The sequence below is a fragment of the Solenopsis invicta genome, chromosome 5 (assembly GCF_016802725.1).
Source record: "Solenopsis invicta isolate M01_SB chromosome 5, UNIL_Sinv_3.0, whole genome shotgun sequence".
Classification (NCBI taxonomy): domain Eukaryota; kingdom Metazoa; phylum Arthropoda; class Insecta; order Hymenoptera; family Formicidae; genus Solenopsis; species Solenopsis invicta.
Genome location: NC_052668.1, coordinates 16,579,454 through 16,597,289, shown reverse-complemented (window position 1 = coordinate 16,597,289; position 17,836 = coordinate 16,579,454). Strand labels below are relative to the sequence as shown.

The 17,836-nt window shown below is 39.9% G+C and overlaps 1 protein-coding gene across 4 annotated transcripts in view; it reads left to right on the top strand.

Annotated features, from left to right (window-relative positions):
* The window catches only part of LOC105205829 (nuclear receptor coactivator 6), a 242,440-nt gene that overhangs the window by 150,581 nt on the left and 74,023 nt on the right, over positions 1 to 17,836 (top strand). For all 4 annotated transcript variants that reach the window (XM_026131897.2, XM_026131896.2, XM_026131898.2 and 1 more), the window contains exon 2: positions 14,678 to 14,801. In XM_026131897.2, the coding sequence (XP_025987682.2) occupies positions 14,678 to 14,801 (124 nt within the window). The remainder of the gene's footprint in view (positions 1 to 14,677; positions 14,802 to 17,836) is intronic.

Genomic DNA, 17,836 nt, shown 5'->3' with positions numbered 1-17,836 from the left:
TGATTAATACTATTCATGGCTCTATCGCATATGCATTTCGCATTGAAAAGATCAAATTTACAATGGAGAACCGATTTTATTCAACAGAGCTGTACTTTTGCAAAATTCAACCCGTGCGTATTGACGCATGCATTTTAAAAAGTAACAAATTGATTACACAGTTGGCGACTACAATTTACGAAGACCGAATATCAAGCTGAATTGTTAATCTTTTTTATATTTTGCATGGCTCATCGATACGCGGAAAGAACGATTTTGCTGCGAAGTGTCTAAAAATTTAGCTGGCTGGATCTGAAAATAATTTGTTTGGATCGTCAAAATAATTGCGTAGAATAGTCAAATTAATTGCTAAAATGTCAAAACATTTTGCAGCCTTGCTCATTACGCTGAACGCTTCTATAACGATTTTGATGAGCTAATAAAAACATTTTCAAACGTGTATCTAACTAAATTTGTAATTATTTCAGCGAAAAACCGTTTCCTCCGTGTATATACCAGATATCCACCCACACGTGTTTCGTGACATTTAATTACGAGTTTTATGGACGTCGAGCGTCGCGTCGCGTCGCGTCAATTCTCAATCGAGGACAATCGAGGCAAGGTCCGAGGAAAGTAGGACGACGATAAAAAGTCCGGAGGGTCTTTATCTCCCTCCTCCGTATTGCCTCATTACGGCGCCATAACGCCAGAAACCATAATGCACCGTCGGCAAATGAGCGGTTAACCCCGATTTAGCGGGCGCTTGCGCGGCTGCCTAGCGCTAAATAATAAATCAATAATGTAAGCTAATAATACGCGGAGTCATGGGATTTGCCGGGACGTACAGATGGTGATCCTCCGGCTCGGGCCTGGGAGGAGAGGGAGGGAAATTGGAGGAGGCCGTACGTCGACTCCTCGTATTCGCCATATGCTGCTGCTGCTGCTATTGCTGCTGTTGCTTCTGCTGCTGCTGCTGCTGCTGCTGCTGCTGCTGCAGCAGCCGTAGTCGCTGCTATTGCTCTGCTGCTACTACCTGCCTTCGATAATAATTATACTCCTGCTTCTCGTAACCCCTATAAGCTGCCATCCATCCCTCTCAACTACAGACGTAAATCACGAAGCGGCGTCTCGAGAGGGCAACCGCTTCGCAAGTAAGCTCGCTGATCATTACGCGAAATTAGCGAAGTGCAATGGTACACGATTCCGTGCTATTCTGGCTCTGTTGCTAGCTTTGGGAAGTAATTTGCGAGGTGATTTCGGTGCGTCTCTTTGCTGGTGCGGTCACGATAATTTTCATTTATTTCCCGAATGATTATAATTTTAAGAGATATATTATTTAACCTGCAACACGTGAAATTGAAAAGAGAGGAGACACTTTTTATTATTACATTTGCAATACTTTCTTGATTTATCTTCATTTTAAATCTGTTTTAAATCTTTGCTAAATTTCATTACAACATGCATTCTCATTACCAAGGATTTACCCGCAGTGAAGCTTTTCCAGATGTTTGTTTTTAATTTAAACACGCATATATTTCTATAATACGAGATAATGATTCGATGCACGGAATTATTTTTATGAGTATGATTACGAAGCGAAGGGAATGCGCTTCTTTATCTCGGTCGTAATTATATTCGCTCGTTCGCGTTCGTCAGCACGCTCATTTTCTCACGTGTTTAATGATGCTGCACCGCTAAAGTATCCCCGGAGAACAGCGTTTTACAGACAAAAGCTCGCCGGTCGTTACGTGAAATTAGTGAAGTGTGATATCTCGCGATTATCTACTTTGCTCTCGTTGCTCCGTACAAATTTATTAACGATTGATACGTTGATTATCGTAGGCGCACGACCAAGTTTAGCATACATTTGATTTATTTCTCTTTTTCATAAAAATACATTTACGTATTTTAACGAATGTTTTTGTCGATAAAATATTAGTTAAAAATCGAAATTTAAAAACTGCAGGCTTTCTAAGTTTATTTTACTTTTTTTCCTAATCGACGACAAGAAATTTGTTCGTGAAAAATGGCAGCTCTAAATGTGAGACGTTAAAAATTGAATTGATTTGATTGAAAGTTTAAGATTCGTTAATTTAAAATTTCAACTTCTGATTTTAAAATTGGCAACTTGAGAAATTTCTGGATACTAAGTTTAAAGAAAAATCAGTTTAATACATTTTTCGGTGCTTTAAAGGGTTAAATCGTTAAGAAAATTGTGCCTCAATTTTACGCAGACCCCAACATAATAACAGAACGCAATCTATGAAATTTTTATATTTTTGCTTTAAAAAGTGGCGCGTGCATGCATAATGATTCTCAGGATCAATTTCTGCATGATATCGCGCAGCTACTTTTTTACATGTCGTGAGAGAATATTTCGCAATTAAAATTAATTGCGAATGTGTGCCGCTGTCGTTACGGCTTCCCTGTCGTTACGGCGTTCCTCGCGGTCAACAGCCAAAAATAATGAGATATTTCTTTGCGCCTTCTCGCAATCCCTTTACACGCACGTTTTAATTACAGATCCTTATCCATCATGTAACGTACACGAGAAGGGCCTAATTTGCACACTTTCGAGAAATCAACGGTCGTTGGCTAATTAACCGGCGTAATACCACGTTCAAGTCTTTGTAATTATTCTTTCTCTCCTTGCGCCCTTCGCCTTTTGGCATGAGAACAATCAACAGACTCGACAAAGTAGCGGCGCAGTATACGAAAAGCGACTTAAGAGCGACAAATTATTCCAGGAAACAATTTATCTCGAAAACAAATAATATTCAAAGGCAATCCGTGTGTATCTTACGGAGAATGGTAGGTTATTTGCGCAACGCAAAGAGCGGTTTGTGCCAAATTACGTCGCAGCACAGCGGCGTATTTGGATGCCCCCGTATCTTGTCGCGGTGCACTCTGATGCGTATGAGCATATTTTGACGCGCTGCGGCGGTACGTTCAACGTGTACAACAAGTCGATTTGTCAACAGTTAATTTGCGCGTGTATACATCAAGGCAAGGACATGAACAACGAGATATCGTAGTGGCGATACAATTTCGCTGTTGTTCCTCAACGTAGAATGGTACGGTATAATTTCGCAAACTGAACGCGATTAGAGGTGTACGAATCAAACATTTGTGAAGTCGAATCTTTGATAACGTGCTCAGTATTGACTGGAATCGAATTTGAAATTTTTACGTCGAATCGAGTCTCCTTGATTCCCACAAATATGAATAGACTCGAATCAAATTTTTCTAGATATATATGTTAATTTGAACGTAAAGCATTTTTAATGACGTTGCAAGTTTTTGATGAACGAGAAAATTAATCATAAGAATTTAAAAAAATAATTTTAAAAGGTATCAAATTTTATAAAAATATATTATAAAAATTTATAATAAATACTGTAAGTGTGAGAGTACTATATTAATATGCAAGGAGAAAAACTATAAAAAAGAAACAAAGATATTTTTGTTAAGAGCAATTTTTATAAAATTTTCCAAGTAAAAAATTACAAAATTATAATCCGTAGAAAAATCACCATACTTAAACGGTTTGAAAAAAATGGTTGAAAGTTTTCTTTTATTTTCTGAAAAGTTAACTTTTGAGTTCGTTTGAGCCGGGTTTGTAGGAAATTCTTCGTACATATTTCGCGTCTCCTCCCGTCAGTTAGCGATTCCGCGCTATAGTCGCGCGGTCGTTTGTCGGCGAGCACGGTGGTTCGCGTCTACGGGCGATTGATAAGCTCCTTTGAAACAACGGAACTCCTCGGATCTTAGAAACCGGTGCGCCGCCGCCGCCGCGCCGTGGGACCACCTGGGACCACGCTCGTAAAGTTGGCGGCGCATAAGCCTTGTTTATTGGCCGCGGGCGCGGGCGGAGAGATCTCTTTTATTTGAGGAATGAGCTTTGAGGAAGTAGGGAAATTCCATTTAGTCGTGAATAAATAACGGAGGCGCGCGTGCGACGCGAATCCCTATCGGTGTTCCCGGCTGGGCGTCTTAAATAACTTCCGCGGGACAAAACGCGGGCCCTCCGCCGTGTGCGATAAATAAGTTCGCTGCAATGAGAGGGCAATTTTACGGCGCGCACCTCCGCCGCGATAACTTAGCCCGTATGTCTCCGGGAATGAAGGTCAGGCACCGGGACGGAAATGGGCCGCGAGGTGGAACCTCGTGGAAGTTCCACGAGGACAAAGACCGTCCGGCGACATATGACTATAATATAGTTAAAAAGGCGTTTCATCCTGGACGCTAAAATTACTGTCGCGTATAAATTTTCTAGCTTGGTGGAATCATTCGGCGGCGAGACACGCACGGTGTGGCAAGACAAATACAAAGTTGGCGAATCTATAAACTGTCGCGGATTATCACACGTGAGTGTCGCCAGCGCGGTCAGTTGGCGTCCGAGTTGCAATCCCGACGAGTTGCAATTTGCGGATATACTCGATTGGGTTGCACAATCGATCGATCGTTCGTACATCTACGTCCTCGTTCGCGCTCCAACGGTGCCGCGCTGACCACTTATAAAATTACATTTTCGATGCGCGATCGAACGCGTTCCCGATTAATTGAATGGATTTATTTGAGGAGCGACGAACGGAATAAGCTTTAAATATTTATTCAGAGTTACTCATCAATGAGCTTATTTTATTTGCAAAATAACGTATTGGATACGATAAATCGGGTAGGTAAAGGAAGAAGGATACATTTCCCGAAAGTTATTTAAAAATTTCACTCGTGCAATTTCGTTTCCGATTCGATTGCTTTTCGTAAGTTCTTTGTTACGTTTCGTATATAACGTGAAAGAGGAAGACCTGCAATACCAACCTACCACTCGGCTTTTGGATATTGTATTTCTTCAACAAGAATCAAAAATAAAACTTTAGAAATTAGAAAATGTTTAGATGATATAGTAATTTTTATAATACTTTTGAATTTTTCCAATAATTAATGCTTTTTTAAAGTAAGCAAAAATGAATATCTGACAAAACGACATAGTAGACAGTAATGCTACATTTTCCTTTTCTTTGCCTCTAACACATGAGTCATTTGTACAAAACACTTAATGCATATAGGGATTCCTAGAAGCCTTTCACTTCAATGTAAAACATTGTTTGTCCATTTACACAAATAGTTTTCTGCAAGACGCAATATGTAGCGTGACAATATATAAAGATTAGATTAGGTTACCAACTTAAGAGATAAATCTGTTAATGCAGTGTCTTATTCTATCCTGATTTTTATCTTTATAGTTTGTCTTATCGATAGGCGTGTCAGTACGCTGCATTGATTTTATATTTAAAATTGAATTGTAAAAACAATAAGAAAGAAAAAATTTAAATAAAACAGCTCTAGAACGTTACAAGTGTAAAACGATTAATATTATCAATAATATATTCACTATTGTTTAAAGTATGCAATTTGTAAAAGAAACTCGTATAAATTTTATTCTTGTTTTTGAAGAATTTATTTCTAGCAGTTTTTATATAAAGATATGCTATAAATGTATGAACTATCTCATGAAAAAAAAATTAATAAGTTTTAAATGAAGAGCTAATAAAAGTCTTCTAAATTTATATAATATCCATATTCAGATTTTATTAAGTCCAATTTAGTTAAATCTTAATAAGTTTTTTAATATGAGATGAGGATTTAATATAGTCTTAATAAAGCTTTAATTAATGAAGGTTTGATAAAAATTTTTTTGTATACATATTCAGGGAAAAGAAAAGTATAATTGAGTTAACTGATACATAAAATTATTTATTTCAGTTTCTGTGTGAAACTTTTTAATGCAACATTAAAAATATTGTTCAAACAATATTAAATATTTAATATTGTTATTGATCACATTGAGATATGTATAAAAAACTTACTAAATATGAATAGACTTAAAAAAAATTCCATATAAAGACATTTAATAAAATTCCATATAAAAAAATGTAATAAAATTTAATAGAAATAGAAATCCTTATTAAAAGATTATTGGTACTTTATTAAGTTTTAATAAAACATATATTAGCATGATATTAAATCTTCATTAAATTTTATTAAATTCTTTTTCGCGGGATGGGTTTGTACTTTTTAATCATCTAAACAGATGATTAAATATTTTTATTGGTATATTAATTAAGTGCAGTAAGTTGCGAATAAAAGAAGGGGATATCGCTTTAGAAGATCTATTGTAGCGACTCTCCTTTAGCGTATCAAAAATCGCGATAATTTATTATAAGTTCAGTGGCTGTACTAACAAATGTGTATGACTATGCGAATTTATTTAGTGTGCACCATGTCCACGATAATGGCCGTAAAAGTCGTTTTGTCGTCGAAATTTGCCGCGTTGTCGCGATAACCTTATCTGCTGGTGTGTATGTTACCATGTGCTTAGCTATTACCACGTATACACCGACGAAACTTCGTCGCAAATGGCATTGTAGAGTCACCGCGCCGAGCGCACTATCAAGAAGAGCGTGCAGGTTTTTTTTTTCCCAGTCGTTACACGCAACTGATATCTCAGCACGTACGATTTCTGCACAATAACGTCCGCATAGACGTCATTACTGGATAGAGAGAAAGACATAAGTATACTTTTCCCACTTGTCCAACTCGTCGATCGATCGTCGTCGAATACGTTCGTCTAATTGAGGAAGTTTCTCTTTTCGATCGCCCGACACATAATATTCTTTCCGCGAGTGGCTAACGATAAGTGCCACAAACGATCGACCTCTACACGTATGCTCGTTGTTTAAATAAAATATTACAAGTTGTAGGCAGACGGTCTACGGCATACAGGAATAAAGTCGTTACCGCGGTAGAACGTTCATCACTCGTTGATCATTCGTTCGAGCAAACAGCGGTTTCGGACAATCATCTTGCATCGATCGGGACTCGAGCGAGCGACCGCGAACGCCGTTGGAGTATAGTACACGCGCTTCCCCCGTAGCGGAAGGTGCTCGTTCGTGTTACAACGAGCGGTGAAAGCAATAATTCGCACCGCTCGAAGGGGCTCGCTCGCTCCGGAACCACGGAATTTCGGCCGATTCGCGGCGATTCCGACGCGCCCGCGACCGCTTTCGTTTCTGCGCGCGGGGCGATTATCCGGTCGTGCAATTTATGCCGGCAAATGACTGCAATCTGCGCTCGATCCGACTCGTGAAACACTTCCCTCCTCCTCAGCTCTTCGACCTCGACTTTCGACCCGCCTCGTCCTCCGCTGCTCCATCCTCTCCCGCGTCTCCCCGGGCCCTTCGTCCGGTTCATTCGCATGCAGAAAAGTGCAAAACACCCGGAGGAAACGAGCGATTCGTGATCGGACGCCGTTAACGTTTCACTTTTCGTGGTCGAAAATTATTCGCTCCCCCAGCTATGTACCGAAGGCCCGTGTACATTCTTTTCGATAATATCGTATCGCCGCCTTGCCCGCGGATAGAGATCGTTATTTGAGGCGTAAGGCACACCGACACAAATATCGTTGATAAACAATTCGAGGATACGAATAGATATAACTGACAATGAGCCATAACAGTGATGACTAATCAAATGATGCGCTAAGATAATATTGAAGTAATACAATCTGGATGAACTGTAGTATTAATTCTTGAGAAACGCAACTGTATCTAAATATGTCGAGATGTTTCTTTTTATTCTTCACGAACAATTCTGTTCACGAACAATTCTTTTTTTTTTAAATAATAATGAAATTAAATTTTTGTCAATTTTTTTTAAAACAAAGAATAATTGGTATCAAATCGACACATCATTATCATATATATGAACAAATATTAAATCTTAAAAGAGTTTGAGATTATTTTAAATTTTAGTAAAATATTTTTGTTATATATAATATTATAATAGCCATTTAAATTATAATTATTGTTTTATAAAAATAGTATTAAAACATAATTAAAAGTATTAAAATTAAAGTAACGGTGATATGATTAGGACCGATGAAAATATCAAACGAACATGTGTCCTCTCATCTTTAAAATTAAAGTAATTAAAAGTAATTAAAATTTTAATTTTTCATTTGAAGGTATTGTTATTTATTATGTTATTTCTTTTCTCTTAACTCGCAAAAATTATTAAATAAAAATGAATAGGTATTTTCTTAATAAAGTTATAAAAAATTTTTTTTTAACGTAAACAAATTGTATAATATGTTTGTTTAAGATTATTAAATTCTTTAAAGATTTTATATTCTTACTTGTGTATGAGAGTGATTGTTGATTTGATATTAATGTTTTTTACGTCTAGCGTTATCGCGCAACGCAAAAAAATCTCGTTTGCCTGAAAAGTAATTCCATAAAGCATATTTTTCGACTTAGGATTAATGTAAAACTGTCGCGAAACCATTATCATAAAATTGACACGATAAGTTTTGAGTAACTGAAACGGGATGACTTACAACGAATACTTATCGTATTATATTTGACACATTAAAATCTCTCCTGCTTTTGTGTTATCCTAATGGAAAGCGTTTGAATGGTTGCCGGCATTACCGTAACGTCATCAAAGCATGTCGCTTAATATCCTGTAATTATTTGGGCCGTAGTCTGCCATTCGTGTCGCAGTGTATCGCATTTCGGCGAAATCTAATGAACGTCGCGATCGATCGGCTACCAACGTTGCAGCGATCTGCATTCGCGATTTCGAAATTGCGGATCTACGCGAGCGATGTTGCGAATCGATTATCGATTTCGGCGACGCAGGACACAACGCTCGAGCGACGATCTTGCGAATTGAATATTGATTTCGCGACAGCGTTTAGCGTAAAACGCCAGCGGATAGTGCGGCATGAATCGCGTTACGGATCAGTTATTGATTTTGATAGCGTAGTCGCGCGATTCGGTCGAGAACGGCGGGCGAGCACGCCGATTAATTGCCTCACAAAGCCGCCAATAAAGTGACTCGCGATGCAATTATTCACTTTAACGTGTTGTAAGTATGGATGATGAAAACCGACGGGCGAATTAATTTAAATCATCCCCGTCGCTTCGACTTTTCGCGATTCAACATTAGCGTTGCGCGATTACGATACATCGCGTGTATCCTGCGGTTCATTATCCATGCGATAACTCGCAGTCGCTTCTCTCAATTATCGCGAACGACCACTCTCCGCTTGTGTGGCTGCGGTGTGGAAAATTAAGTTTTTCTAGCATTAAATTTTTTTTCACATTACACAAAATGATTCTCAGTATCCATATGGTCTATCATAAATCGCGCTTTTGTCATGCCGCCGGCAAAATATTTAGATGTTGGCGTGAAGTGATGTAATTTTTCCGCGTGCGCTGTTACGTCGTTATCGCGACGAGTCGGAGCGCCGCGCGAAGCTTATCGGGCCGGTTTAAATTTTGATTGCATATTCGGCGATGCGTGCTCACGCATGCATGCACGCACGCACGCACGCACGCAGCTACGCGCTCATTCCCGGCAGCGAGGCAACATGGGACGAATGCCGCGGCGCGTTCGATGGCGAGAGTTTCATTTTATAGTTAATCGCTCTTTATCGAGCCAGTCGGCCGCAGTTTCCGCGTAAATTATTGCTGTCATAAATTTATCCCCGATCGGTAATTATCGGGCCGAGCCATCCGCCGGAACGGGCGCGAATTACGAGCCAATTCCAATTGGCGTTTCAGTCACTCTCTATCGCGCGGCGACGCGGCGGTTATTGTTACCGGGAGAGGCGACTTCGACGATTTACTGCAGTGACCTTCGTTTAAAGCGCGCGGCAGATTAACAATTTCGGGCGTTTCGCGAATTTCCTATTACGGCGTCACGCTTATCCGCCGGCGCGACGATACGCAATTGCGGTAACTGCGAGCTCGCCGATAATAGCTGCACGGCGGATTGAATTGCGCGGAACATAGCTGCATTGTTAACGTGAATTATAATTGCATCGAGTCGTTGCATTTTCAACACGCTCTCCCTCTCTCTCTCTCTCTCTCTCTCTCTCTATACATATATATATCTATCTATCTTCCTCTCGTACTTGCTGCGCGATGTCCTCTCGCGCGTTTAATGACGCAAACGTGGACCGTGAAGCGCGTTAAAATCTCGATAATAATTAATGTTTGCAATATCGAATGTTTGTACGTGACGCGATTACACGAGATTAACGCGAGACGGTATAGCCGTAAGTTTGTTTTACAAAACGTTCTCGCGGCATTATGTATGTCGAGCTTTTGAGAGTGTTTCTATTAGTTTACACCACGAACAGCAATGACATTTTCATTCACAATAATGCAATTTTTACATGTAGGAGAGATTCATTTTTTTTGTGTGTGTGGACAAGTGATGAGATTAAAACAATAACTAATAAATATGAATAAAATATGTTAGCTGTAAAAATAAATTTAAATCATTTTACTTTGTTCTCTTTTCATAATAATTATTAAATGTTTGATCTTTTATTTTTTTTTAATTATTTTAATTCATAAATTTGAACTTTCAAAGATTTAGACGACTGGGTACCTAAAGTGTATCTTTTGCAGCAAAGGATTGTAGTAAATTAATTTGTTGTCGGTGAGAGATTAAACATTGTAATAAAAAGTGTGAAACGTCAAGCTCTAATTTCCAATGGCACATTTGTGTACAAATCGGTATCACAAAATAGAAAATATAATAAAAAATATCTTAAGTGGTACGCATTCGGCAACTCTCCTATGCAGCTGTAGAAAATATTCTTACTTATAAATTGCGCGATTGTATTCCTGAGAGAATCTGATTTGCCGTTTGCAAAACGAACAATGCTGAGAGGACAGACGACGAATAAAAGATTACGTTTGCTATTCCCACGATCGACGTCGAAATTAGTACGTGGCTGCGCGTATCTAACGGGTGGACACAGTCGAGTGTGCGTGCAGGTTACCATTGAGCGGTTGTAAAGCTCACGCGAAAGGTAAGCGAGCGATCATAGATCGTAGATAAGTACAGTCCAAGCGCCAACATCATTTTCAGCTTCGAGAAGCGTAGTCGCGGTGTCGAGGATTGTGGGAACCTGACCGTCATAGTTATGTAGCCAATTGCAGATACAATGCTGTCTCTACAAAGTTGCAACGAAGAAAAAAAAAGTAACTATTATTTTAGTATAAAAAATCAGATAACGGCAATTATTTTTAGCGATCGAGCAAAGGACTGAAATTATATAAACCGAGAGAACGAGAGTTACATGATTACCGTTGCAATTTGTTTCAAGTGGATCAATACTCGTTTAAGCGAAGTTTGCTCATGCAAACGTCAATCCTTTTTTACGTAACATTGAAATTTCTCAACGCGATCGAGTAAAACAACTTTCGGTAAAAGATAAGTTTCCAAGATCGCAAATCGTACGTCAACGTCGAGAGAAATGTTTCTTCCTAATTAAGAAATTTCAATTAATTTCGTTGCGCAGCGAAATCGTCAATTTACCATCTAAAAATGACAGTCCCGGGAAAGCTACCCTCGTAATCGCGCATTTGTCTCTGGGCGCGGTCTTAGTCTCCGCTGATGATATTTCAGGTATAACGCGGCCTCTTTAGCCGGTGGCAATTGCCGCGTCCCCGTAAACGAGTCTACTTATCCGAGGGCTGATTTACCTCCCTCGCGATGTGCGTCGCCGCAACACCGTTTCCCGTTGGCAGAATGAGCAATGGTCCGAAACGGACGGGAACAGCTTGTTAATTAACTCAATTAAATTGTCAGATATTACTTTCGTTCTACCATCCATCTGCAACCCTCGTGTTCCCGTAATATTTCCATAACAGAGGATAGGTCGTTATCCGCGAGCGTGTCGTAAATTCAAATAATCCGTGCGTGCTTTATTATATAATTTTCGTCGCGGTTGCCGGGTTCTCGTATGTCCGCTACGGGAGATACAATTTGGGAAAGAGCAGTAGTTCTCTAACGCATCTCGCGCGACGGACTTATCGTGTTTCCGAATGGAGTCGCCGGTCGCACCAGGTGCTGGCCGTCCTCGAAAACAAGAATAATTACGCGATTTCGCGGTGGCGGCCGCCGGAAAGGGCCGGAAAAGGAGGCGCGCGCGAAAGGGTGGTGGTGGAGAAGGTGGAGGAGAAGGAAAAGCTGACACCGGTTTCGCGGGTGGCAACGGTGGCGGTGGTGGCCACGTACTTTACAGGGACAAGCGGCTTAGCCAGCCATGCCAGCGAACATAATTCATCCGGCGTAACTCGATGTCTCTCTCTCTCTCTCTCTTTCTCTCCACCGGCAGTACGTTCCAACGCACTTCGCACGGACGGTGGAAACGGGGAGGAAGTCGCCCTGCCCTTATTTATGGTATTGCGCGACTGTACATTCAGATTCGTTCGCCGTTTCGTGGCGGCGCGGCGCTCCGTGTACACGGAAAATGGCTTTTGCCAAGGCGTTACCGAATTATTTATATATACGAGATGGAGCATACCGGTTAGCCGCTCGGGCGGCCCCCAAATCTGCCCTCGACTCGCAAGTTCATTCCTTTAGTAGTCGAGAATTCAGTTCCGGATTGCGCGCTTTATGCGGTTGCGATAATTGTACGTAAGCGGCGCCTTTGAAAGCGGGGTTTCACGGTGGAAACCGTGCTATTACCCGAGGTACTTTGCTCATCTACTAACTTTGCTCTATGTCTCTAGGTGAAAATTCTCGCAGCAAGAGTTGCAAAGTTATCGAATCTCTAGAAACGATCAACGAACTGTTGCACTGAGAAAAAGAAACTTCAAAATTCATTTGATGCACTCTGTTTAATTCGCTGAAATAAATCCTTAGTTCAAATACGGCGAAATAAAATTTATTTTTAGCGAATAAATCAATTAATAAGGAAAATAAGATATAGTTCGCAGAAGCTTTATATTTCGTCATCACGGTCAAATATTTTTTTTATAACCAGTAAATATCGAAGCAAACAACGTCACAAATAACATTTCATTTCAATGAAATATAACTCAATTTTCTTATTAATTGGTTTGTTTGCTAAGAATGACATTTTTATTTCGCCGTATTTAAATAAAGATTTATTTCGATAAAATAAATTTTCAAGTAACTTTTTGTCAGTGTAAAAATATGAATTTTGATAAATATGAATTTTAATAATACTCTTGCGGCGCGTAGGCAAGGCGACAGGTGGAGAGAAGAGCGTTTCTCCGAGAACAAATCGAATTCAACACAAATTAGCGCCAGGATGGGTTTACGAATCTGTCTTGTTGTCACGAGAAATAATTGCCGTGGGCATTCCCGCGGGAGGAAAGGGAGGCTCTCTCGTCTTTTCCCGCGGGGTTATAATGCTGAGGACGAGCCGCCCGCGGTTATTAGTTTAGGAAGCTGCAAAGTACCCCGAAACAAAGTCTCCTCTCTCTCTGTCTCTCCACCAAGGTAATCAATATACAGGCGACGACCCCTGCATCGTTTCACCTTGTCGGTTTAGCTTGAGCCACCAGCGAGAGAGCCCCGGCTTACTTGTTTCGGTTCGTTCCAGGATAGCCGGCAGACAAGCAGTATCTTTAGCTAATAAAGCATCCCCTTCCGCTCCATCTGCCCCTCTCCTCCTCCCTTACGCGAGGGGCGGCCGACCAAATTATAATACGCCTACCTCGTGTTTCTCTCCCCCCGAAATGCTCTCAGACTTGATCGCTTTTCATCACGAAGCCGATTACACGACCAGCATCCTCGAACATCTTTTTTTTTTCCTGCCGGCAGTACGTTCGTATACCTTTCCCGTAAACCTCCCGCTTGAGGTACTTTCAATTGGATAGTCCGCGGCTACCAGGGAGGTAGATAGAATTTGGAAGTGGTTAACCGTGTTGAACACGTTCGATTTTTTCACGTCGATTTATTTGATGCATGATAAGAGAAGGAAGAAGAGATCACTGAGAGAGAAAATGATTATGCTCTTTCAAATGAACACAAAGAATAATATATGTAATTGTTTGCGTTAGACATTTTTTTTAAACAGTATACGAAGTAAAAACTCGTAATCTTTTTTACATTGTGTGCTTTTTTCCGAGGAATTTAATAAGTACGTATATCGTAGTACAGCATCTCCGAACTGCACTTCGAACTTCCCGGCAATTTTTGCAGATGTCTGGCGAGCATCTGCCTCGATTAAGTAGTGTTTAACCTGTAATTTTATTTCACCGGCAACGGTCGGACGCTCGCAATTTACGCTTTAAATTGAAATGTAAAATTATCGTAGTGCATTGGATTTCCGATTGAAGAGTTCAGAGCGAGAGTGGAATAAATCTATAATTTGTAAGGTCGGCTTAAAATCTGAAGTATATAAAATCTCGCAGATTATAGCTTTACGCCGCTGCTGTTCTGAACCCTTCAATTTCACGCTCTGTACGTATCTCCGTGCTTTTGCAATTTTTTCTTTTTTTTTCTTTTTTTCTACAAGCAACGTCAACTGATATATTAACGCTGCAATAGGTAATAACGCTTCGTTTATCTAAAATTGTCAAGTTGTCGCGAAAGAGAAGCCCCAAGAAATCGCGTGTATTTCATAAATTACGAGGCACGCGCGGTTGCAGGTTGGTACGTTATTTACACGGACAATACGTACTGTTGATAATAATGGAAATGTAGTCGTTAGTAGCGCGGGGAAAAAGAAATGACCAAGACACGTTCGCTAAGCTTGGCAAACATTGCACAATTCACGTCGCGTACGCGTCATAGTTTGCACGTTGTTAAGCCGTGGTACGAGAGTTAGAGAATAATTCTGTCCATTTCTCTATTTCAGTCCAAGCAGCACGGCGCTAGGTTCGCTGGACCAACTGAAGGAATATCTGACGACAGTGGGGACCTGCAAATGCGGCCTCGAGTGCCCGCTCAGACCCGAACAAGTCTTCAACTTCGACCCCAAGGTAAGTGGAACTGGAAAATTTATATTACAATTTTTATGAGATCTCCAAGGGAAATCAACGCTAAAAGAAAATTAATCAATTTTATTATTAAGTTGTTAAAAATGAATATTTCTATTGCATTAAATGGAAATTTAATATTCTCAAAAAAGAAATGTTTAATTTTAAGATAATAATATATTTTTATTTCTGACTTCGTTTTTTAGAATATTTAAAAAAGTTTCAATTTTAAATCACTGAAATATTTAAAGTTGAAAAACGGCTTTAAATATTTTTATATTTTAATGCTCGAACCATATTAGCGATTGCGTCTCTTGACCAATCAATCAGAAAGAAATTGCTGGAATGGAGTTTCTTTCTGATTACTCAAGAAGCAAATGCACAGTCGCTAATCGTTAATGTTATTTAGGTACAAACATCGTTTATTGAAACTGAAATTTTTTTTCAATGCTTATAATACGAAGACGGAAATAAAACATTTTAACATTTTAAACACTTCTTTCTCGAGTGTAAATTTGTATTCCGTTACGTAAGAGGAAAAACAGTGTGCTCGATGAAGAAACGTTGAGTTTTTATCAGGCTTGTCGAGCTAATACGAGCAATTTCCGCGACAAATCACATCATCTTGTTTAGCGACAATCACATCACCACTCGGAAATGATTATTGCGAAGTAAGTCTATCTTCGTTTAAATGATTGAAAAAATCAAGTAGCCGCATAATAAAGAGATCTCGCTAATAAAAACTAAAGCTAATATTTTCTATACGTAATTTACTTAATTTAGCCTAAATTTATTAGAGTGTTGACTGTCGAGAAAACTTGGAATTTTTAAGAATTTTATTTTTTTATCCTTGAAAATCATGATACTCGATAAAATTTTTGAAGAGAATTTTATTTTTAAATTACTTCTAAATTTAAATTCTCTTTTTCTAAATTCATTCATTCTATAAAAATTTGAGTAAATATCTTTTATGCGTTAATTCTGATATATATATATATATATATCTTTTGAGATGCACGATAGAGTCGAGTGATGAAAAATCTCTCGTTTTCACATTTTAATTACATATCCCGTTTCATGAACACGAGTGCATCAATGCGCACTGTTTCTTACCGCAATCACGAGAGCAGCGTCGAGAGAGATCTTTGGATTTAGCGTTGCAGCGAGTCAATACAGTCGACTCGTTGATGCACCAACAGGCTGTTGCTTGCAGGACAAGTATATATATACGCAGGCGGTGGCGCGCTTATTCGGGACGTTCATTATGCTTTATCCTTTTACGTTTGTACTGTCGAGAGAGAGTTATTCTGACGCGTCGCGACGGCGAAAGTTCACAGTACAACCTGTTATAGCTGCGCGTCACGAGCGTGAGCATAATCACGCTTAATCGCCGCCGGCAGTTAGGCACCGTTTATTTATTTATCGTGCGCCCGTAATTGGTCCGCGTTCTCTGTATATATGCAGCCTCGCGAAACTCGTGACTTACCGAGGATAAAATATCGCCATTGTGCGTGCAGACGACGGCGAGGCGTCTCGCCGAGAATGTATCGTGTCGTGCCGATCTCACCTTCTCCTCGAATCGATTAGGAAGTGTAATTCTTTCTCGTGACGACTAGGAAGGCTAGGAAGGAATTATTTCTCGTGACCGAACGAAAGGCTCGATTAAGCGTTGCCGCTAATCAAAGCGCGCCGCTCGATGCGTGTATCTTTAAAAAAAATCTCATTTTCGTTAAATTTAACAATTGCGTTGATTAACAATTACAAGTTAACAATTTCGAATCATTACGGTGATTTAATAGACACATCGCTATGCGGTTTAAATGAGCGGAAGAATGCGTAGAATTTATATATTCTACAATCAATGTGGTTCATATTCGTAATCGGCAAATATTGTTCGGTGATATTTCGGCCGATAGCAATGCAGAAATATAACGAAACAGCAAAAACAGTATTTCACAATAAATACCAAACGATTAGAGAGTTGCCGAACGCGTATCTCTTAAGTTATTTTTTTTTTTTTTTTTATTGCATTTTCCATTTGGTATATTGATTTGTGCGCAAACAAATGTTGGAAATTGTAGCTCGACGTTTTAGCCACCTACGACTGCGATGTTTAACTATTCACCAATTAATTCACAAATCAATTTATTATAAAGCCTTCTTGCAATACGCTGCAAAAAATGTGATTCGAGCAACTAGTCAATCCGTTAAAACGTATCGCTTTTAAAAATAAATAAAATGAATTATTATCTAATACTCATTAAATGCCGTAAAGTCGTGAATTACTAGGAAGAGGTTTCTTTGTGATGCTAACAACGACATCTTATTAAGCGCGCTATCATTTCCTGACGATCTAACGTTCTCTTGGTTCTACCAAAAGTTTCCTCTCTCTCTCTCTCTCTCTCTCTTTCTCTCTCTCTTTCTCTCTGTCTCGTTTCGAATTCGTAGAAACGACGATGAATCACGTCCGTGGAGCAGTCCCGGAAAATCGTACCTCTCACGAAACATCGCCGCGAACAAAACACAATCGAGCGTCTCGGCGCTATTTCTGCCGGCACGGCTGCCGTAAATACGTAATTTTTCTTACTTCCGCTATTTAGATATTTATGGTGCACTCGCGAGAGCGCGGCGGCACGTATCTCGGCCCGCGCCAACGATCCCGAAGAAATATCGCGATCGTGCGTGCCAACGATCGCGGCTTATTAAGAAATATCGCGCTCCGGGCACGTAACCGTTGTTCGCCCGAGGCGAAATGTGTGCTCGTCCGCTGCGAAAAAGGGCGCTCTGATGCATTTTGCGTTCACGGCGCGATGTCTAAAAAAAACTACTTAACGCGCCGACGTTCGATCGATGTTCGTCGAAATCGGTTCGATCGCGGTCGCGCCTTCGATTCCGCGGGATTCATTTTTGCGCACCGGTTCTTCGGAGGAGAGGAATAAAAAAAGACTATAGTAAGGCTAATTTCATGCTGGGCTTCCGCGCATAAATTAAAAATTTAGGAAAGTATACACGCTGGTAAATAGCAGGAGATGACGTAA